General features: G+C 40.4%; 1 protein-coding gene across 2 annotated transcripts in view; it reads right to left on the bottom strand.

Annotated features, from left to right (window-relative positions):
• MAN1A2 (mannosidase alpha class 1A member 2) overlaps nt 1-23,934 on the bottom strand; it is an 83,926-nt gene extending 59,992 nt beyond the window's left edge. For both annotated transcript variants that reach the window (XR_005123150.2, XM_037500645.2), the window contains exons 1-2: nt 23,618-23,934; nt 5,372-5,627 (exon numbers count right to left, since the gene is read on the bottom strand). Coding sequence is in view for 1 of the 2 variants with exons in the window: in XM_037500645.2 (XP_037356542.1) it covers nt 5,372-5,627; nt 23,618-23,919 (558 nt within the window). In the remaining variant the exon portion in view is untranslated. The remainder of the gene's footprint in view (nt 1-5,371; nt 5,628-23,617) is intronic.
• Nucleotides 23,935-25,095: the final 1,161 nt, after the last annotated feature.

Here is a 25,095-nt window from a genome sequence, read left to right as displayed (position 1 = left end):
CTAGTATTAAACAACAGAAAATTAAAAAACAATTCTATCCAGTATTTATCTTTCTTCTTCTGACTTATTTCACTTAGCATTATCCTTTCAAACTTCACTCATGTTGCTGCATAAGGCATGAATTTATCTTTTTGTATATACACACCACATGGTTATGATCCACTCATAATTTCAGATGGTTGTCACTAGTATGTGGCATATAAAGTAACTAAATTAATAGTCAGATAAGGACAAGCTGAAAAACTAACCCTTGATAGCTGACTACAGAACTAAGACACCGAGGTGGGAGGGGAGAAATGGGAGAGAGAAGAACAGGGAGGGAGGGAGGGAGGCCCAATGGTCTGTGCCGGTAGAGCATGGGGGAGTTGGGGGTGCACTATGGTGTAATACCTGATGGGGATAAACCAGTGTTACCGCAATTAAAAATCAACAATTTTTAAGAATTCCATTTAAATCAGCATCAAAAACACAAGATACCTAAAAAAAGAGTACAACACAGCTATGTGAAAGAACTAGATCCTATGACTTACAAAACACTGCTGTGAGAAATTAAAAGGAACCCTCAGGAAGTGGGGAGATGTGACATGCTTATCAGAATGGAGGCTATTACTAAGATAACAATTTTTCCCAATTCATCTCTAAATTCAATGAGATCCAAGTAAAAATCCCAGCAACCTTTTATGTTTACAGAAAGACTAATTCTAGAATGGCAGAAGACTTTGGGCAAAACTAATTTTTTTTAAAATATTTATTTATTTATTTATTTATTTATTTATTTATTTATTTATTTATTTATACAAGCACTGGGTACAGACAGAAGTGCGGGAGAGCGAGAGAATTCACCAGAGCGGAAAGCAGAGCAGGCAGAAGGACCGAAGTACACTGCTGAGGGGAGCAGCGGGCGGCAGGAGAGGTCTGCGCGCCATGTGGGACCCTCCTCTGGTGGCCAGGAGCAGCCGGGGATTGAACCGGCGCCACAGAGGCTGCAGGCAGCTTTGCAACCCAGCTCTCAACCGCTGCGCCACCGGGGAGGCCCTGGGCAAAATTAATTTTAAAAAGCACATAAACTAGAGAATTACCTGATTTCAAAAGATAATGTAAGTTACAGTAATCAACATGTCATATTGGCATTAAAGATAGGCAGACAGATTAAAAGAATAGGCATGAATCCAGAAAAAGACTCAATATCTATTAATTATGTCAACTAATATGATCAAAAGTACCAAATTACTCATTAGGAAAAGAGAACCTTTTCAACAAAGATGCTGGATCAACTAGAAAGTCCTATTGTAAATAAAAAAATGAAGCACAATTCTTACTTCACATAATAAACAAAAAGTAACTCACAACAGATCACAGACTGAAAAGACAAAACTAAATCTAAAATGTGCCTACACTAAGACTTAAACAAAAAGTGATCATGGCAACTCTATTCCTAAGAGCCCAAAACTAGAACAAATGTTAACCAATATTTAATCAGTGTGAATGAAACAAATCATGGTATATTTATTTAATGGACTATTAAGAAGAAAAGTCACCTTTGTGCACAATCTACATAGCTGAATTTCAAAAACCTGGGGAGCAAAGGCCCAGAAACAAAATATCACATACCCAACGACACCGCTTGATTGAAATTTGAGACAAGACCCATCTAATCTCTAACAACTAAATACAGAGCAGTGGCTGTCTGGGTGCAAGGAATGGGGTGGACGGACTGGAGAAAAGCACAAGAAAACTGTTTTGAAATTATGGACATATTCACGTCTTAGTCGCAGTTGCTGTGACACAAGTCTGTACATCTGTCAAAACTCATTAAGCTGTACTCTTAAAACAGGTACACTGTATTATATATTAAGTGTTTCAGTAAAGTTGAACTTTATAAAATCAAATAGGCTGCCATATCTTCCCCACTGGCAATTTCCACTCTCATGAGGGAATTACTTATATTCTTTCAAGTGTTTCGTCTTTTTACTACTGTATTTCAAAATATATACTACCGTTTCTTGATTTTTTAGAAGATATTTTAAAAATATGCATTACATTCTCCTGGAGTTGAGATAATTTAGTTCTCACACCACTATCAACTCATCATCACTTATACTTCCCCACACATACTCTCTGGCTCACATCCTCCTAATATAATTAACAACATATTTTTCTTATAATTATTACATTATTTTGTTCAACTTTTGTTTTCTCTGCTATTAATTGCTGGTATGGGGTTTGGATTTCTGTTTGCTTAGTTTTTATTATTGTTTTTAGTTTTTTTAAGATTTATTTTTATTTATTTATGCATACGAGAACTGGGGTGTAGGCCAGAGGGGCAGGGGGTGAAAGCATTCACCAGATACAGTGCGGGGCACAGAACAGGCAGACTGACGAAATACACTGCTAAGGGAGCAGCGGGTGAGACAGGCGAGGTCTGCTGCACCATGTGAGTAGCTCCCTATCCAGGAATTGAACTGATGCCACAGTGGCTGGAGATGACTTGATAGCACTAAGACTTTAACCCCTGTGCCACAAGGGAGACCCTATTTGCTTAGTTCTTAATGTAAAAAGTACTCGAGTTTCAAAACTAATCTTAATACAATCAAACGCATCAGATAAACTATCAGTCCCATCTTGGACTCTGAGGTGTGCTTCCTGAGGCTCTCTGCCCTCCTGCTGTAACCTGGCCCTCTGTACTTTCAGCCTGAAGCACAGCCAAGATGCAGATTTCTTACTTACATCCCTGAAGATGCCTTTCCGCTCACTCTCCAGCAACAGGTTCCATGTTTCCAAAACTGTTTCTTCCCTATTTTTTGTGCTGAAATATATTCTCCAGCAGAAAGCTTAGAAAATGTCTAATAAGATCTATACCCTCAGATTTGACAGACAATTTGATCTGAAATAGTATTTCTAAGCCTTTGCTCCATACTTTTCTAGTTTCCAATATTATTGTTGAAGAATCTGCTATATTTGAACCCATTATATACAATGCCAGTCTTTTTCACAGAATCATTTTACTTCCTTCATAGCCCTTATACATTTAGGATCTCTTCTTTAATCTCTATTTTTCTAACATTTCAGTAGGGTCTTTTTCTGTTTATTGCATTGGGTGCCTAGCAAGTCCTTTCCATCTGAAAACTCACATCTTTTAGTTTTAGCTGATTTTCCTCAATTATTCTTTGACTTCTTCCCCTCCATTTTCCCTGTTCTCTTTCTAAAGCACCTAACTAATCACGTTAGACATTCTGAATTGATCTTACCATTTTTCTCATTTTCTCAATCTTTTTGTCCTACTTAGAGATCTGCTCAATTTTACCTTTTAATTCTTCTATTCAGTTTTTAACTTCTATCATATTTTTAATTTCCAAGAGTTATTTCTCATACTGTATTTGTTCCTTTTTGGAACATACTATTCTCATTCCATGAATTGAATTTTTGTCACTCCAAGGATGTTAATTCTTTCTTGATGTATTTTTCCTGCTCCCTGTATTGTTTCTGTATCCTTTGTTCCCCATTTCATTCTATTAGCTGAGAAATTTTCTGAAATGTCTGGTGATCTATTGTTTGCTTTTCACTTAAGAATGAAGCACTTACCAGACAAAGGCTGCCCATGAACGATCAAGACTCGCTACCTGAGCTACCTCCTAACAGGAGTTACCCATGGTTGGCTCAGCAGGTCTAGGTTGTCCCAACCCTCCACATCCCAAGGAAAGGTTTGGCCAATGCCAAGTTCCTCAAAAATAACCTCTAAACCTTCATCATTCCAACTGTTAAGATTATCTTTGTTTACCCAAAGTTTTAGACCATTTCAGGTATCTTTTGCTAGCAATATAACAATATGGGCGAAGGGAAGGGGGCAGGGGATGCCCAGACCATGTGATAGGAGTCTGAACTCTGGGGTAGTTGGGTAACTAAGGTTAGCCAAGTCTATATAACGAGCTCCCATAAAAACCTAGGCTATCAAGGCTCAGATAAACTTCCCTGCTTAGCAATAATTCTCCCACATTTGCCACATATTACCATTGAGTGAAATAAGCATTGTTCATATAACCTCACCGAAGAGAACAACTGGAAGGAAGCTTGTTCCCGGTCTCTCCTGGGTTCTGTCCTATGTGCCTTTTCTATTACTGATTTTAATCTTCTATTTTTGCTATAATAAACCACAACCAGGAAACAATAGCTTCTCTGGGTTCTGTGAGTGCTTCTACCAGGTATCTGAACTGTGGGTGGTCCTCGGGTCCCCTAAACATTTACATGATGTTATCTTTCTGAATTATGTACATTTCAATAAATTCTAGTGCCATCTTAAAAAAACAGGCCAAGCATCTGAAGAAAACTCTATTAATCCCCAACATTGTCCAAATAAAATGCCTCAAACAGCCTGAACATAAAACACAGACTCCGTAAAACATAGACTCTATTTTGATTTCATCAAGGTCACGGTCTTGCAATGATTCATAAGAACAAGCTTAAAATATCTTCTAAATTGTCCATATTCATAACTAGAATATATCAAAATAGACATGACTATCTGAAGCAAGCTTACTGTCTTTCTCATGAGAAACGCGCCCTCTGAAGTACCGCCAATGCCATTACAGTGACAAATCTTAACCTTCACAGGCAGCTGCAACTGCAATCTTCACCCAGAATTGGCGGGAATTCTAATTAACTACGCTTAACTGAAATATTCTCTAGATGCTTCTACCCTCTGGCATTCTCTTTCTCTCGAAGCAATTCCTAGAATAACAAACTGGAAGACATCTGCAACTCAACAAATATTAAAAAAACTCTGAGATCAAGCTTTCCACTCTTTAATCCATTCACACTCTTTGGAACGAAGGTGTTCTTAATCTGCACGATGGCGGAGCGATGGCTAAGCGATGGCTGAGCGATGGCTGAGAGGGTATCATGTCATGATCCTTAAAAGGTGGCAGATATAATGCTAAGTTTTCAGAAGCAAGTTTATGAGATTAATATAATATCTAGCAGAGCCCCTTGTAACTAAGCACTGAAGAAAATTTCTTATTCAATGATAAATTATTTACGGCTCTATTCTACATTATTTATAAAACATTGAATATCAAAAGGTCTCTGGTCACATGGTGAGTAGTGCAACCACCCAAACACTACCATAAATTTTAAGGGTCTAATAATTATACTATAATCAAAATTAAGAAAAAGAGTTCTAGCTCTTACTGACAACTTGGAAAACGAACTACAACTATAACCCAAAACAAACAAGATCAAAGTATGACAGCATTGGTATATTTCTCTGTGTGTGTGTATGTGTGTGTAATTGATATTACCTGTGTGTGTATGTGTAACTGATGTGTATACACACCCAAATACATATCCATATTACAGTCTGCAGCGTATTTATTACCTCTTTAATTTTTTCCCTTTTCTTTCTTATGTCGTTATCTTCTGGGTCCCCACCATTTATTCCTATGAGGTTTGGTACAGGGACTGGAGGCAGTGGCTTTTTCTCTTTAGTCTTCATTTCTTGGAGTACCTTACTTTTCTCTGTCTGAATTTCTGCTCGGATTTCCTCTCTCGACTTCTTTAATTTTTCTTTTGCTTCTTCCAAGGCCTTCTCATGATCAGCTCGAATTTTATTTCTCAAACGCTCTTCTTCATCCCTGTAAGAGGAGGAAAAAAAAAAAAAAACTAGTAAGAATGATCCTTAGAAACTTCAATCTTCTAACCTAAAATTCAAGTTTACTCCCTAAAGCCCTGAAAGTAATTTTGTATTCCTGACATTTAAAGGCATGAATGCTCTGTGAGAGCACCTCACAGCTATCTTCCTAGAGAACAGGCTAAATACAACGCCATGAGAGAAAAATGAGCTCTGGATGCTGAAGAACTGACTTTATACCATAAGAAAGACGGAGCTTAGAAAGCAAGTTATAATTTCAGAGCCAAATGAGAACAGAGGAAACAGTAATCAGTAATTTATGACTGAACAAATTAACAAAAGAGACAAGTGGAAAACTAGTTAGGGAAAAAAGTTAAAAATAAAATTAAGTATCAGAGACGGGACAAAAATAGACACATAGGGGCAATGAGAAATTAGTGGAAAAGATGAGAGGATGGAAAATTTTTCATTTGTTACACAATACATCATAGTCTTTTGAAACTTAAAGTTTTGGAAATGCCATAGGTACAATGGTTCTGTGTTCATGACTACTTAAAACTCTCCAGCTCTTGTAAAAAAAAAAAAAATGTACATTTCAATTTAGTAGGTCTGTATGCAACCTATAAATTTGTATTACTACAAACTCCCCAGATGACTGTTGTGTACACACAAGTTCAGAAATCACTAATGCAGTGTACACATTCTGGGTTTTCCACTCAGCCCTAATTTTGTGAGAGTTCAATGTTCTCTCTACTTCCACCCAACTTCACAAAAATGAGTACATATGTGGTCATTTATTTTCCACATCAGCCCATAATGACCACTGCAAGGGTGAACATCTAACCCAATAGTGACCAGAGTTACCTCTCCAGAATTTTAAATCAAACTCTTTAGATAGCTGGACTTAGAACATGTTGGTGGGAATGTAAAATGGCACAATCACTCTGGAAGTTTAGTCATTTCTTAAAAATCTAAACATGAAACTATAATAGAATCCAGCAAGTGCACTTACCCAACAAACTGCATTTATCCCAAAGAAAATACTGCTTATCTTCACACAAAAACCCTTACACCAGCCTGCACAGACAAATACATTAGGATTCCACTTATAGGATATATTTAGAGCAGTTGAAATCACAGTGAGGAATTAGAATTGTGTTTTTCAAGGGCTGGAGGAAAAGGGGACGTGAGAAGTTACTATTTAATGGGTATAAACTTTCACTTTTGCAAGATCAACAGAATTCTAGAGATGTGTGTGGTGAGGGCTGCAAAACATGCAGGTACTTAATGCCCCTATACTGGACACCTAAACACGTTAAAATAATAAATTGTATGTTACAAATATCTTGCTACAATAAAAAAAAAATTGGAAAATAAAACCCTGTTTACAGATGTTTAAAAAAACTGGAAACAATCCAGACGTCCTTCAACAAATAAGTGATAAAACCACTGTTTATGCTGTGGTAAAGACATATGCAACATTATTCACTAATAAAAAAAAAACAATATACACAACTTGAGTGAATTTCAAGGGTATTACTATGTGAGTGAAAGAAGTCAGTCTCAAAAGGTTTTATTCTACATGATTCCTTTGACATGATATTCTCGAAAAGACAAAAATAAAGGGAGCATGATGAATAGATGAGCCAGGAGTGATGGATAGGAGAGGTTAACTTAAGGGAATAACACAAGAGTATTTAGAATAACAGCATTGTTATGTAACCTACTTTTAGTGACGGTTACACAATTACATGCATGTGTTAAAAATTATAGAACTTTAAGCCAAACAAGAAAAATATCAATGTAAAGTTTAATATCAAAAATAAAATGTCAGGGCCTCCCCAGTGGCGCAGTGGGTTGAGCACCGCGCCGTGAAGCTGTCCGCAGCCTCTGCAGCGCAGGTTCATTCCAGGTCGGCCAGGGAGGAACCCACATGGCGCGGCAGACCTCTCCTGTCTCACCCGCTGCTCCCCTCAGCAGTGTCTTGGTCCCTCTATCTGACTGTTCTGCTCCCAGCTGTGTCTCTGGTGAATTCTCTCACCCTCCCACACCTCTGACCTATACCCCAGTTCTTGTATAAATAAACATATCTTTAAAAAAATAAAATGTCAACTGTTTAAAAAAAACTGAGTTGCGAGAAGGGATTGATGAGAAACAGGAGACAGAAGAGTGGGGAGAGAAGCCAGGGACTTGGGAACACACAAGGTCACTGAGGTGGGGGCGGGGAGCTCATGGGGCCTGCAAAGGCTGAGTGTGGGAGGAATATGGCAGGGGTTGGGGGGGTGGGGAGGAGGCAGCCAGGGAGATGCAGGCAGGTTAGGGCATCCTCTCCGTACACAGGTGCTAAGTGAAGTCTCAGATAAGATAAGGAGGTAGACAAAGCACAACAGCCTTCCAAAGACACTTCACCTCCTGACCAGAGGAAAACCTTGTACCTAGATTCAGAAGGAGATCATAGCCTATGACAATTACATAAGGATATGTAAAAAATACACTAAAATCTAGTTTAGTAAATAAAGACTGAGGCAGATATACAAGGAGTTCCCCTTTATATTTACTCTCTTCCTCTTCACTAGTTTTAGTCTTCACCTACAAACATGAAGTTCTTCAAAAAATAAAAACTCCTCCTAACTTCACCTTCAACCTTCATTGATAAAAGCCCTGTTCTTCCTTTCACCAGCGGACTCTCTCAGAGTACTGCTACTTCCACTTTCCTTAACCTCACGTCTCTGCTGTCCTCCACGTGAAAAACTGATGACTGAGTTGCTTTGAAATTCTCTCTTCCTCACACCTGTCTTTCCAACAAGCCTCTGATCAGCAGCTTTATCATCATCAATGCATCTCAAAAATGTTGTATTCCCACCTTATTTCCATTCTTGTTTTATAATACTTTTCCTATTCAACATCATCCAAATATATTTCCTCAACAATTATATCAAAATTCATAGTTCAGCCTTTGCCAGGTTACTAACACCATCTAAAACTTTTCATTGACTGCCAAACACTTCCAATTTAAATATCCAAGAGAAAACTGAACGATTACTACAGAAAAAAGACAATCACGGGCTAAGCTCATTCATGAGCACACTCTTTTTTACTGATGTATTAGCAATGTTACTCACCAATATTAAAAATAGAAAGAAAATTCATCATAACTGTACTTATTCCAGAAATGAGAATAGTTCAACATCAGAAAATTCTATCCACATTCATTTACCTATTACTAAGGAAAAATTGTATAAATCATTCAGCAGAAACAGATAAAGAAGCATTCCCTTCAAAATGAAGGAAACATTCAAGGACACTCACTATTCAAGTGTTTATGTGATTGCACTGAATGTCCTAGCCAGCAAAGTAAAATAAGAAGATAAAAATGAGATTAAAGTATAAGAAAAACAAAGTTAAAAAAGTTGCCTGACACAAGTAATATTTCTGCATAGAAAACCCAAAGGACCTACAAAATATTACAAATAGGAGTGAACAAGGAAGAGGAAAAAACTGACATACAGCAAACACTCATAAAATAATTTCCTCCTCTTCCTATTCATTGGGCCCCATCCTTCTATACTCCATGCATTCAAATTCCTGTTGATACATTTATTCCTCCAAATGGTAATACCATTGTTTACAATGGCTTTCATTCACATGCATTATTTTAATACTGAAATTTCTAGGCCCTATACTTCTGATTTAAGAAATCTGGGTGCCCTTAAAAAGACTCTGACAGAAATATATTTTCAACCATTATAAGTGAATTTTACTAAACTGATTCTTACTAATCTCCAAATTCTAAGAGTACCTCACCAAGCCCCTATGTAGACTAATGTTATCTTTTAAAAGATAAATGATGACATATATACAATGGTCTTTAATAACCAAAAAAAAAGTGAATAACCTCTTCAAACATCCTATGTTTTAACAGCACTATAAAGAAATTCCAGAGGATCCAGGAAAGCACAACGAAAATAGTTGAAGCAGCTATGTGAACAGCTATTTGTGCACAATTATAGGCCAAGGATGATTTCAGGAATACCTCAGAATAGTTAGTAAATAATAAATACTGAAATAACAGTATTCAATAAAACTGGCAAAAGCCTAAAGGAATTTGTAGGGTAAGGAAAAATGCCAAGTTTTTCTGCCCTCCCGCCATCAGGATAGATGATGGATCCTTGCGGTCCTGAATGCATGCCTGATGGCGGGCACCTGGAATAGGGCGTGGGCAGAGGTAGATGGGATTCACCTGGGCTGAGACGGGGCTTTTAAGGGCGGCGTCACGGGGAAGCCAGCTGAAAGAGAAGCCGAAAAGAGCAGAAGAAGCCAAGAGTGAAGCAGAGAAGGCCGGAGAGCCCAGATAGAGTGAAGACTTGCTGGGGGCTGGGAGGCCTGCCAGCCTCCCGGCCCCCCAGCACCCCTGCCTGCCGTGTACTGGGTAAATCCCAATAAAAGACCTGCAAAAAACCACTGAGGACTCTGACTCCTCCTTTACCCGGTCTGCTGGATCAGAAAACTTGCACTGTGGCCGTTCCTGACCAAACAGAACTTAAGACCTTCCAAAGAGAAGTATCACTCCTTCATAAAGGAAGAGCTTTTCAAACTCAGAAGTGACTAAGAGGTGAAACGAAGTCAACTATTATTTGGGATTTTTTTGTTTTATTTTTTCACAAATACAATCTAAGATGTTTCCAAATAGCAAGTGAATACATTGTATCTGTACAGAATATCACCCTCATGTAAACTGCAAAGAATTTTCTGAAAATTATCATTCAAGCTAAGGCATGTACTTTCCAATGTACTGACTTGTGGGTAAGAACCAAACAGCATATTTGAGTTCTCAATTTGGGCTTCCTATTCCATAAGAGTGAAACCCATCGTAATGTTAATAGAAAAGCCCAATTATTTCACAGTACAAGTAAATAGTGAGCCACCTGAAAGTGAAGCATGGAGAAACCCTCAAGCTTCTACACCAAATCTAATTTGGTCACTTTGCTCACATAGAACATCTTTAGTGCTCCCATTGTAATAATGCAGCTCATGGGCAATCAACACAAACCCACTAGCTCTAAAACTTAGATACAGGTCATTTATGTGGCTATTAAGTTTTTGTTTACATAGATAGCTGTTATAAATCAATCTAATGAGTTTTGGAGGCTTTAACTTGAATTGTAATTCCAGGTTAAATCAATAGTAATCAGTCATTGAATTAACTTCAGCTTACCTCAATGATAATCAATAAACTTTTACAAATGTGAGGGACATTGAGCTAGCTGCAGAGAATACAAAGAAAACTAAGATACATCACTTGCCCCAGGATTCACAATCTAATAGATAAGTAAACAAAGTAAGTACATATGGGAGAATCACAACAGAGGAAGTATATAATACCAAATTACTATTATCACCATGTTGTACATTAGATCCCCAGAGCCTAATGATGCTCTAACTGGAAATTTGTACTTTACCCAAATCTCATTTTCCTCACTCCCACCCCCTGGTAACCACCATTCTCACTCTATGATTTCAGCTTTTATAGAATCCATGTATAAAATCATACACTATCTGTCTTTCTCTGATTTCACTAAGCATAATGCCCTCGAAATCAATTTATGTTGTGTCCATTCCTCTTACACTTTTTAACTGGAAATCTATTTATTATGACATGTGTGGCTGCCCTGTCTTCCTTTGGGTTTCACCTGCTTTTAGGATTGTTTTCCAGCCCTTTATTTTGAGCCTACATTTAACTTTGGAGCTCAGGTGCATTCCTGGAGACAGCAGGTTAGACTTTGTTTTCTAACCCAACCAGGCACTTTGTGTCTTTTACTTGATAGGTTCAGTCCATTTACATTTAGAATAATTATTGATGTGAAAATCTGTTGCTCTCATTTTGTCCTTGAGTTTGTGGTTGTATCTACTTACTTGTTTAGTTCTCTATGTATGTTCCTCTCTTGGTTTTACCTATAAGAGCTACTTTCAACATTTCTTGGAGGGGGGCTCTAGTGTTTGCAAACTCCTTCAGCTCCTATTTGTCTGAGAAGGCCTTTATTTCTCCCTCATAGTTGAAGCAGAATCTTGTAGGATAGAGTATTCTTAGCTTGCAGTTTTTATCTTTAGGCATTTTGATCACATCATTCACTCCTTGCCTTTTTGGTAGTGTTTTTTCATGGAAGGCTGATGTTAGCTTGATCAGGGTTCCTTAATAGTCATCTGCTTCTTGCCCTTGTCAGCTTCAATATTCTTTTTTTTTGTTGTGAACTCTTGGGAGTTTCACTATTATGTGTCTTATTATAGATCTCTTTTTGTTTAGGTACTCAGGAACCCAGGGCTGTCTACCTACTATCTGTTGCATGTGTGGGTGAGACTCTTCCTGGCTGCATTGGTATATGGTACAGGAACTCACAGCACACACAAAGACACTTTTGTTCACAATGGATGCCAGTTTTCTTTGGTGGTGAGGGAGTTAAAAATGAGGGATGTCTTATGCAGAATGCTGATGTCATTCTTCCCATAGCCCTTCATTTGTAAACCTTATTTTCATATTTATCTTTTTTTCTATGAGTTCCTTAAGTTGGGTTTCTTACTCTGTTCTATCCCTGCTGTTTGAAATGAAGCACTCAATATATGATGAAAAATTAATGAATAACCACACAGCCAACTTAATCCTCATCAGGTATCTCAGATCCTATATTATTTCAAGCTGACTGGTTATGCTGATTACACTTTTCATTTCCCTACAAAATAGTGCTGTGTACATTTCTATTTCACTTATGTGATGACTATGGCTATTTGTTTCTCAAATGTCTTGTTTTTCAACATTATTTTTTACCATTTATATGAAGGTTAAAAAAAAATATTGTCAATTTACTTCTCTTCCCTCAAGTTTCCCTATAGCCTGAGACGAAAATCTAAACACAGATAATGTAGACACACAGATAACTAAAACTTTATATGTAAAAATCCATCATTAATCATAGGACCTTCAAATAGTTTTGTTTAAAAGTACATTAAAAATAGTAAAACCACTAACCCAGTACACAGGTTCTAATGAAAATATAGCATAGTTTTCCACAGTCAGAAATTGAAAATGGGTATACAATTCAAAGGAAAAAGAAGAACCTATAACGCACACTAACTCCCTCCCCCTCTTTCTTTCAACTTCGATATTTTACAAAACATTTTTTGTGCTAGTGGATGACTGACTTAAAAAGTATACAGGATAAAAGCTGAATTGTTTCTGACTACTGTAATAATCCTCTCTCAAAATATGATACATATCCATCAAAAAGTTGCCATTAAATGGGGCCTCCCTGGTGGCACAAGGGATGCAATCGATGAAGCTGTCCACAGCCACTGCAGCATGAGTTCCATCCCCAGCCGGGGAGATACCCACATGGTGCAGCAGACCTCTCCTGATTCTCCTGTTGCTCCCCTCAGCAGTGTATTTCAGTCAATCTGCCTGTTCTGTTCTCCACTCTGTCTCCAGTGAATCCTCTCATCCCCCCCATACCTCTGGTCTGTACCCCAGCTCTTGTATGCATAAATAAAGAAATCTTTTTAAAAATGTTACCATTAAATGGAGAGAAAAAGAGACAATACTAAGATAACACCAGATGTTCATTATAAGAAATGAACATCAGTTCAAAACAAAAAGTCACCATAAGTCATTTTCAAGACTGAAAAGAGTTTATTGAAAAGGCTCCTTTCAAAAATGCTTTAAGTTATTCACTAATGTCCTGTGGAGTAAAACATTATTCATTCAGGCTTTAGTGTAGCCCCCGGGCCAAAGCTGCTATTTTCACTGTAAGCATCATTACCACATACCCACCTTTTCCTACCCCAAAAACAGTAAAACCTGATAACAAACGCTATAGCCACCTTGCCTTATTCCAGCTAATTTCTCAAAGCTGTTTTCCCATTTCTAGATTTGAAACTTCTCTCCCATTTCTCTAACTTATCTTAGTAGCTCACATCCGCCCTCTCTTCCTAGTCCCTTCAAACTGACTTGTCTGTGGACTTTTTATGTTTATTTGGTTGCTCCCTAAGACACTATCTCTTAAACTAATGTTTGTGTACCTCAAATGCATATGTATTGAAAGTTTGAGCCCTAAAAATTCCTCTAACCCCAACACAATGCTATTTGGCTTTGGGGAAGAAATTAGGGTTGAATTAGGAAGAGGCCTGCATGATGAGATTAGTTTCTTGATAATAAGAACAACAACTCAATCAATTAATCTCTCTCTCTCTCTCCCTTCCTCCCTTCACCTGCACACCATCCTCACCTGCCCATGCCTCAAGCACTAAAGAACATGTGAGGATGTATCAAGAAGGTGGCCATCTGCAAGCCAAGAAAAGTGTTTTCACCAAAATCTAAACACTGTGCAGCCCTGATCGTGGGTCTTCTAGTCCCCAAAACTTTGAGAAATTCTTGTTTTTAAGACAAAGGAGTACAACCCAAAGAAAATTTGGCATTAAAAAAAATTCTGAATGACTCAACTCAAAGACTAGGAAGCAAAAACTAAACAAAACAAATGCAAAAAGAATTAAACTAAAAATTTTGAAAACTCCAGCTTACTAGTAAATCAGAGCAACGAAAATTAAAACTGGAATCAGACTGGTAAAGATTTTTAAACTCTAACAATACCATGATTTACATAGATGCAATTGGAATACAAATTGATACAACCACACTAGTGACTACTAGCAACAAAATTCAGTCAAGGATGCACATACTTTACAATTCAATAATTCTTCTACTTACAGAAAAACACAAGAGCCAAGAATATATGTATAAGAATGTTTCTGCAGCAAAACACAAAATTAACCTAAAATGTATCAACTAGGGAATACATAAACTGATATTTAATCATACAATGGAATACCTATGTGGATACTATGTAGATACTATGTGGAACCATAGTAAATATATCAACATATATAAATAATAAAAATATTGTTGAACAAAATATGAAACTTATAGAATGATATATGCAAAACTTATAGAATTATAAATTGTTTTGCATGTTTAGGAACATACAAAACAATATGAAATTATATATATAGATATAATTTATATGAACACTTATCGTTGCAGTTGTATAAAACCATGTGCTAATAATGACAAATTCAAGTCAGGCTAGAGCTTTACCTCAAAAAGGGTAATCTTCAGCAAAACTGGGAAAATGTTAAGTTTTGAAATAATGGGTATATTAATATTAATAGTATGTGTTAAGACTTTAATGCTTATAATCTTTCAAAGCACAAGAATGATACAAAGTATGCACACCTTATATCAAAATATACTATTATCAAAAGATAAAACCAAATAGTGTGGCACTTTTGGGAATAACCGAAAAAAAAAAATAGGGAGTTAAAGGGAAAAAAAAAAAAGAGAGAGAAAGAGAGAACACTGTACATAGTGAGATATATTATTTATTTAACTAATCCCCTGCTGACAGGCATTTGGATCATTTATAAGATGTCAAGTTATAACTTTAAGGGACAAGCTGAACATATCTTTGTTACTGATGTGAGGATTTCTCAAGGATAAGATCCTAGAATAGCTGCTCAAAGAATATGCACTTTTAAATCTGAAACTAAATTGCTTCTCACATGATTCTGTTAGTTTACACTCACACCCACTGTATAAGCACAAGAGGAGTGAACTGTTCTATGTTCACCACATTCTAAGTATCGATCTTTCCAATATTTTTAAGTAGAGGAAAAATATCTAGGTGGAAAAGCTGTTTGTTAATGGCATCACAATTAATAGAAAAATCATTCACATTTATTATATACATCACCTATATAAACTTAATTTCCACCTTACTGTCAAGTTATTGAAGAAGTCATGTAAACACATGTAACTTTACAAACTTAGACATATGATCATATCTAACTATAAATAAATGACTTTAGATATATAAATATATATAATTGTGCCAGATTTCAATTTAGTACAATGCTTAGCATATTTTTTCAGATGCCAGTAACTGGCTCCTGACTGAAAAAAGCTTCAGAATATTACACCTTATTTCCAGATAACCCAATCCATATGCCAGAAATGCATAAATATATAATATAAATGCATATTTGAAAAACAAAACAAAAAGGAGGAAAGACAAAGCAATGAGTTATCCAAACTCTCAAAAGATACCAATGACCTACATGCATCCATCAGAGACTCACCAAGGTGAAAGAGAACGGGTATCTATCTCTAAGACCCTAAAATGTGACTCCAAAGATGATCAATATAAGAATGCTACTAATATTTGAATCTAAGATTGACATTTTTCAGCAATGTCCAGAGTCAAAGTAAAACTTTTATAACATTTCCCAATAACCTCCAATACTCAGCATATTGCTAGGCACATAACTATTCAAAACACTTGCTGATGTGACCAATGTTTTTTAAATGGTAACGTCAATATCACTAAGGAGGGGCCAGGAAATCTGCATAACTAGTACAGATTGATTTCACAATATGTAAATTTCAAAGATGTCAAAAGGAAAAACAATACACACATTATTCTTTTAGTCTCCAAATTACTTTATATCCTTTTTTTCCCCCACTATTTCTATTACTTGACCTTGAAGTTCTTTTGAAGATATGGAGAGGAAAAAAGAAAAAAAAGAGAACAGACACTTAGAATGGTATTTTCCAATATTACTGTTAGGAAATTATAGTTTTCAAGAAAATTTTACATGAGGAGTAGTAAGAACCTTCACAGGGTCTGGTGTCTTAAGGACTCTACAGAATCTATCCTGCAGTCTCAGATAACCAATTAAGAAATGTAATTGTTAAGTGGGCTGAAAAATGACACCTGGAAACACTTCTATAAATATACCTATTACTTTCAGGCTGGCACATAAAATACTCAATAAATTATACTTTTAAATTTATGAGAAATAAGAAAATTTTATAAAACAGCATTTGGCTTCTTATCACTTTTTAAATTGACAAAAATTTCATTATATAAAGAATCACAATAGTAGAATATATAAATGAATTATAGTAATTTATAAAATGATTCCTTAAATCTTAATTTTTATATATAAAAATGACATTGCTAATTCCTGTTTAGTAGAATACATTTTATTTTCAAAGTATTCATGATTACTTAAACTAAATCACGATACATTCTTCAGTTCCCTACTTCATAAAATTACTTGTATTTCATATGCATGAGATGAAGGAATCTTTAAAGATTCAATCAATTCCCTCATTTCATAAATAAAGCGCAAATTAAATAGCTTATCTAAATACACTCTAACAAGAACAATGCTGAAACTGCAGCCACTATCTCTTAACACTGAGCCCGATGTACTTTAAAATATACAATGATGCCTTCCCTTGAACTAAGTAAAATTCCAATATAAATCTTTGGAATGAATGCTCTTTAAAGAAGATTTTTCTTCATGATAAATCCTAAAACTCAACCTATAAAGGAATCTCCAGAGCAAATTTCATGATTACCATATATTTTTTAAAGATTTACTTTTTATTTATACAATAGCTGGGGTACAGGCCAGAGGCGCGGGAGGGTGAGAGGATTCACCAGAGACAGAGCGGGGAGCAGAACAGGCAGACAGACTGAACTACACTGCTGAGGGGAGCAGCAGGCACGACAGGAGAGGTCTGCTGCACCATGTGGGAAATCTCCTTGGCCGGCCGGGAATCGAACCCGTGCTGCAAAGGCTGTGGACAGCTTCACAGTGCTGCGCTCAACCCACTGCGGCCACTGGGGAGGCCCTCATTATTACCATATTCTAATAGGGAAAACTTTTCAGCAAAAAGTCAACTGCTGTGAAAATAGCTTTTCTAATAGAATTTGCAAAATTATGGAAAATGACAGGGGCGAAATAATTCTCCTAACTCCTGCATACACAGTCAGTACAAAACATAAGTTAAATATTTCTGTAATAGTAAATAATAGTACAAATGATTACATTTGATAAGCATAACATTTTGCAGTATATACAGTATGTCATCTTGACTTTCCAACACTCTGACCAACCTGAAAATCAGGACTTCTACCTTGCTTGGCATTCTGGATTTTAAGCAATATAAGTCATATAATACTTTTATTCATTTCTGAAAAAAAATGACATACTGATTATTTGAATGATTTTATAACGCTGAACTAAAGGCACTATCACCTTGCTTAGCACAAGACTTTAAATACGAGTATACAAAATGTCATCTGATGAGCAGCCTGCAAATACAGCCTCTTCTATATCAGTATGACAACTCTGAAAGATGCAGAAAATGATAAAAACTCAGATATAAGTACCATCATGAAGCAAATACCACAATCTGTAAGAACTCTTTACTATTTATCGCCAAACCTACATATAGAACTAAGCCTTGTGTCATGAAACAAAAAAGGGCCCAACTACACTACCCCAACTGTAACTTATCTCAGAGATTCAAGGGCCTGTCCCAATGAGAAGAAGGAGGAGAGTCTCCACGCATTCAGAACACTGTTCAACTTCCCTTTCCACCATCTCTTCTCAGCTCTTACCTTTCTGTGTAACATGCTAGGCTCTGCCAGAGAGCAGCTCTCAGTAAGCGCATGGGAAAGAGAATGAAAAATTGCTTTCGAGATGGTAAGGGACAAGACAAGAAGCATCTCAGTAGCTGTCACGCTGCCAACTGTATTCTGAATTTGGGAACTACATAAAAACCTACTGCAACATCAAAACAGTTGTGAGGACTGAAGATGGTACGATTAGAGGAAAACAGACCTATAATAAAGGGCAGAAAAGGATATCCTATATATATATACACATATATATACATATATAAAAAATAATTGCCATCACACAACACTAGACCTCCCAAAAACGTAACAAAGGTGCTGACATCACAGACCATGGACAAATATCAAGTGTAGACAGACCTAACTCACATCTGAGTTAAGGAAGGAAAATAACCATGACCCCTGAGGGAAAAATATGTTACAAAGCGAAAAGTTCAACAGACATAGAGGATAAAATGGTATGCCCTCCCCAAAACAGGAGCACAAGAAAAGGACTGGGGGTGGGGGAAACATATCAGATGGGGGCTGACAGGGGTATAGACGAGGAATGAGATGAGGGAAGACTTAGGAAAATTAAAATCACCACAGTGAGATTTAAAGTATCTCCTCCTTTAAGAAAAATAGAATTGGGGCCTCCCTGGTGGCACAAGGGGTTAAGACGCAATCTATGAAGCTATCCGCAGCCACTGTAGCATGAGTTTGATCCCCCGGCCAGGGAGATACCCACATGGCGCAGCGGACCTCTCCTGACTCACCCGCTGCTCCCCTCAGCAGTGTATTTTCAGTCATTCTGCCTGTTCTGTTCCCCACTCTGTCTCTGGTGAATCCTCTCACCCCCCACACCTCTGGTCTGTACCCCAGTTCTTATATGCATAAATAAATAAATCTTTAAAAAAATAGAACTGAATCATGAAAAAAATAAAAATCAAGAAACGAAAATCTTGAGAAATGCTCACTAATTCATGCTACAATCTAAACTAACCACATTTCGAGTTCAATACCCACTTGTCACTCGTGACCACCATACTGAGTTGCACAGGTTTAGAGCGATGTCTAGTCAGGGTCTGTCACATAGCTAGTTAGTTACTAGAGCCAAAATGCAACTTTAGGTCTTTCTAATTCCAAAATCTATGTTCTTTCTGCTTGAAGAAACTGTTGGAAGTTACCATACACATGACCCTCAAGTATTCAATTCAGACTAACAAAATCCTGATTGGAAGATGAAATCTGTTACCAATTCAAATAATTATTTAAAATTAAAACAAAATCACAAAAACTATGTGTGTGTATAATGTTACTACATAAAACATTAGTTTCAAAAGTTAAATAATGAAATTTTAATAAGGTCTGTATGCACACAAATTATGAATGTGACACTTTAAGTATTATCAGTGTATATTTACAACATTCATGTCTATTATAACCAATACCTGTTTTGGTTACTTTAAAAGCTAAAAATAATTGCCATCACACTACACACATATGTTACTATGATCTGGAAAGTAGATACTACTGTTTGGAAACCTTGGATTATTTATGAATACAAGAGAAGGCTTCTATCAATATACCAGAAGAGAACATACTGGTTTTCTCATGAAAATACCTTTTCTTCAATTCAGGCAATACCAATTATATAAATTAAAGTATTAATTAGCGCCTATTTCTTGGTAACCCACAGCCAGGCCACCTAGAAATTGGGAGCTTAGCCTGGACACCTTCCTCCTTCTACCTTAATTCTCATAATCAATCAACCAACAATTTTTATGAAACTCAACCACTTTTCTTCACTCATTTCTCTCTTCCATTATCACCACTGTGGTCCAAGCCAATATCCTCTGTGACCTGGACCATCTAGCTGATTTCACTAAATCTAGTCCTCCTTCCCTCCTAATCAGTCTCTATAATGCAATCAACGTGATTATTCAAATTTTTCTTAAACTTTAAATGATTATGCCATTCCCCACCTTTAAGAAAACCATCAATAACGTCCCATAATACTTAGGATAAAGACCAGAACATTGAACTACAAACTCTCCAGGGTCCTGCCTAGGGATTCCAACCTCAACAACAACCAAGTTAAATATTGATTCATTAAATTTAACAATCTGGAAACTGAACTGAATGAACCCTTCAGTTGTTGCAGGAATCCAGCTGAATGTTGACATCTGAAAATACAGATGAGGCTGTGGCCATATCCTCTAATTTTCAAAAGAAAAGAGAGATTCAGACTGGCCAAATCCAACTGCTCATCTTGTCCTTTCACCTAACTCCACACCACTATCCTCCACACCAGCCACACTGAAGAGTTTTCAGATCCTCAATGAGACCCAGCTTTTATTACCCAAGGACACATGTTACGTGTCCTCAGTTTTGACTTTTCCCCCACATCTCTAATTCTTAGCAATCTCCAACTGGTTCTAAATTTCTAAGCCACTGCTTCCTTAAGAAATCCTCTCTATTCCCTCCGCCCTTAACCCCCTCTATAAGACAAATCACACCGCTATGCGCTCTGAAAATACAACTACATACAACTTCAGAACACACTAATCACACCTCAAGAATTACTTAACGCCCATCATCCCCTCGCAAACGGTAAGCTCCATAAAAGGAGGGTCTGACAGGCAGAAGACGTGCAAGGACACAGTTGCAAACACACACTGTTGCTAGCCAGTTCTTTATAAAATGTTTCTTTTTAGAAAACAAGGTTCTGTTGTACTTTTGAAATATTAATCTACACCCAATTTTTCAGAACACATAAAGTGGTTACAGGTAAGTGATTCAAAAACAAAATTTTCAACTAAAACTATACTGTCGATAACTAATAATATTTATTAAGCATTTATTAAACAGGAAGAACCATGAGTACTTTGCATGTGCTATCTCATTCAATGTAACAATCTGTAATGTAACAATGTAACAATGTAACAATGTAACAATGTCACTGTCATAGAGAGAAAGCAATTTAGATACAGTTTGAACTTTGTGCTCAAGATTACACATCTAATCGGTGACATGCATGAATCCATGTAGTCTGTCTACAGATCTTAAACACCTACTAAGGAAATTCATAACTTAATAAAGAAAAGCCAATTCACCAAGCATCTCTAAAGTACTGAAATAAGAAATGGCTTGTTTCCCGTTACGCATCAGTTACAGGTTCCTCATGCCTCTATCCTGAACCCTTTTCCACAGACACAAAATTAAGGTAAGTTAACAATTGCATTTTTTAAACTAAGAAATTTTCCTAACCCACATCCCAACCATAATGATCTTAGTACCAACAATAATGACCTTAGTACCAACAAACTCTTAAGAGCTTTTATTCTGAATTATTTTTAAATAAGTTGATGTTTAAACATTAGTTTGATGGTTTGTACTTCACAGTTTAAACTTACTGAGAAATCTCTAATTTGAAATGTATCACTGCTCAAATTAGAAGAATTCTTCTCACCACAAATTAGAATTCTGAACACTAAATCACTTTCAGACATGGTAAACAGGTAACATGCTAATATAAAAATAAACCGACAGAAACACAGGAAACGGGCGCAGAGATACTAGCGATCCCTTGACGCCTCAATTCTTACTACCTGAATTCTTGCTTCTAAAACTCAGGGACCAAATAGATTTGACTAAATTTTCACATATTATCACTTGCTGTCCGAACATTAACTATTCAAAACTCAGAGTTTAGCTCCCTAAGCTCTCATACCAACTCCAGGAACTGAAACGTTTGGGTAACAACACACAAGTAAATGTAGCCATGGGATACAAAAACTTAGGACTCTTGTTTAGCAATTTGACAATTTTAAAAATGTGAATAAAATGCACACATCTACACTTTCATTCACATTTTATATTTTAACTACTCTTAAAAGAATTTTTCGATGTAAATGTTTTGAAATTAAAACGCTACCGTAAATACATCTATATGTGAGTGTGTGCACATGAGTAGATATGTACACACTGTAGCATTCAGGTCACTTAAACTATCAGGCAACCACTTGGTAAATGACAGGTTACTACAACAGAGCTAAATAATGTTACCATGTGGCCACCAAGAACTCTGAAGCCAGTGCTAACCACCCCACCCCACCCCCAGGAGAAATAGGGTTTCCAAAGAAAACAGTACTTACAATGTCAGTTTTTAGCAACACATTTCACAGATCACTACGGATTTTTCTCAATGTCACAGAGGGGAGAACATAAGAAACAAAAGGGTACAGAAGCTGATGAGGATGAGAAAAAATTCCAAATGAACTTACAGAAAAATGGTAGGTAACCATTTTAGAAATAACCACTGCACAGGGTTCAGCCAAAGCCAAGGGACCAGTAAGCAAATAATGGATCACAAATTTGCCCCCAGTCCAAAAGTAGGGCATTCCTACTGTGCTGGACTGATAGGCTACTCTTTGGATTTTGGAACACTATTACCATTAATATATGCACAATTTTTTTTTTATTATTATTATTATTACTCCTAAAGAGTAACCTACCAAGTTATCCCACAGAGGAATGTCCTGTTCTCAGACAGCGGGGGAACCTGCCCTGGGATCAGAGAAAGGACAAAACAGCTCTCAGCACAACCGTGCATTTCCCAAGTATTGATCACATCTGAACCCAAGTGTTTCAAAAACCTGTGCCTGACGGAAAGTTAAAACTCAGGCAGAAACACAACAAAATCATATATTCTTTTCAAAGACTCAAAAATTATCTGAAGAACCCCGAGAGGCGGAAGACTCCGCAGCCTGGAGAGGCTCGAGAGCAGCGCCCCGTCTCCCACACGCGCCTCCCACACACATCCCAGAGAGGGGGCCTACCCCAGGGGGGCCACCCCTTCCCAGGGGCTCACCTCAGCCTCGGTGACCTGAGAGTCAAATTCTAGGAGTTGCCCGACTGTCTCCCCCACGAACAAAGACAAAAATCCGAGCGAAGTGCATTTTCAGAAACACCGGGGCGCATCCCCGAGACGGTGTCCGGGGCGCACACCCCGCCCGCGCACCGCGGGGCACGACAGGTGCGCCCCCCGAAGCCCCGCGACTCCGCGTCCCCGACCCCGGGGGAGCCTCTGCCGGGCGGCCGGGGTTCGGGGCGCGCACCCCCAGGCAGGCAGAGCGCGGACCTCCCGCTCCCTGTGGTGCCATGTTCACGCCTCCCTTCCCAGGTGCTCACACGGCACCCAGAGGGTCCCTCCCACGTAAAACGGGCAAAAACGCTTCTTTAAAAAACAGCAACGAGCACCCCGCGCCGGGGGTTGGGTGGGGTGCGGTGGGGGGGGTCAGATCCACGGCCCCAGGCGCCCCCCAGCTCGGGCCGCGCCGGCCAGCGTGGAAGCGACCGCGGCAGGGACACTGGACACCACAGAGACCCAAATTTTTTTAATTTTTTTTTAAAAAGCTGAGGGGCCGCACACCGGCCCGGCGCCGCCGGGGGTCCCCCCCGAGCCCGGAGCCCCACCAACCTGTGCCGGTGCTCGTCGGGGCCGTGGATCCAGAAGGCGCCCGGCTGCCGCGCGCCCTTGCCGGCGTCTACGTGCGGGATGAGCACGTCCTCCAAGCCCAGGTCGAAGCGCTTGTGCTTGGAAGAGTCTGGAAGGAAGAAGAACGCCCCGAAACACAGGGTGACGAAGGCACTTAGGATGAGGAGCAGGATGAACTTCTCGGAGAGCCTCAGCGTGGCCCTGTGGTGCGGGAAGGCGGGCGGCCCGAGGCTGAGCGGCGGGATGCGGCGTCCGGACAGGGGCAGCAGCGCGGGGGTCGTCATCGTGGCGCTCGCGGCCCGGGCGCCTCGTCAAGTCCTCATCGCCTCCCGCCGCGCTCCCCTCGGCGGCGCCCCGAGTCTCGCCGGCCCGGGCGGCCCGCGCCCGCGCCTCAGGGAAGGGCGGCTGCGCCCCTCAGGAGGCGCCGCGCCCGCGCTCGTCCGGCCCCCTCAGCCGGCGCGCGGCCCCGAGCGGCCGCGGTTCGCGCCCCGCAGGCGGCCCCGGCCCGGCGGCCCCCGCTCCGCGCCCCCCTCAGCCCCGCGGGCAGGGCGGGCGGGCCCCAGCGCGGAGCGGCGAGGCGGGCGCTGCCATCCCCGCCGCCGGCCGCCGCCTCGCGAGCTCCCCGCCCCGGAGGGGCCTGCGCCGCGCGGGGAGCGGCGGGGGCGCCCTCGGCCCCGGGGCTCCGCTCCGCGCCGCCGCCGGGGAAAGCGGGGTCCCCGCGGAGGGCGGCCGGCCGCCGGGAGGCGCCGGGAGACGCCGGGAGGCGCCGGGAAGCGCCGGGCGAGGAGGCGGGCGGAGGTGCGGGCCCCCCGCGCCCCCCGACGCGGCCCCCGGCTCCCGGCCCGCGCGGAGCTGCGACGCTGCCCGCTCGACGGCCGGCGCGAAGGGCATTCGCGGCCGCGCTCCCCGCGCCCCGCCGGCCGCCGCCGCTGTCGCCGCCGCCCGGGCCTGTCAGGAGCGGAACTTCCTCCTCCGCCGGCCACTGAGCGGCCCCGGCGCGCGCGGGGGGAGGGGGGAGGGGAGGGGGAGGGGGCGCCCCCGCCCGCCCGCCGCCCGCCCCGCCCCGCCCCCGCCGCCGGCTCCGCCCCCGCGCCCCGCGCCCCGCGCCCGCCGCCCGGGCGAGGCCGCCGCCGGCCGCGAACGCCGAGCCGGGGCCCCGCGGCGGCGCGGGGAGGAGCCGGGCCGGGGCCGGGGCCGGGAGCCCGACGCGGGCGGCGCCGCGGGCGCGCCGAGGTCGCCTCCGCCGCCGCGCCGGGGCTCGCCTGCCGGGGGGCGCTCGGCGCTCGCGCAGCGGCTGCCGGGCCTGGCCGCGGCCTGCTGGGCCCGGGCGGCGCGCTCGGCGGGCGCCGGCACCGTTGGGCGCGCGCAGGCCCGGAGCGGGGGGCGCGCGGGCCTGAGGCCCCGACTCGCGAGTGGGCGTCCCCGGGCGGCGGAGGGCGAGGTGCGCGCGCACGCTCCGG

Source organism: Talpa occidentalis, unplaced genomic scaffold (genome assembly GCF_014898055.3).
Source record: "Talpa occidentalis isolate TD23 unplaced genomic scaffold, MPIMG_talOcc4v2.1 talOcc4.9, whole genome shotgun sequence".
Classification (NCBI taxonomy): domain Eukaryota; kingdom Metazoa; phylum Chordata; class Mammalia; order Eulipotyphla; family Talpidae; genus Talpa; species Talpa occidentalis.
This window is presented reverse-complemented; position numbering and strand designations above follow the sequence as displayed.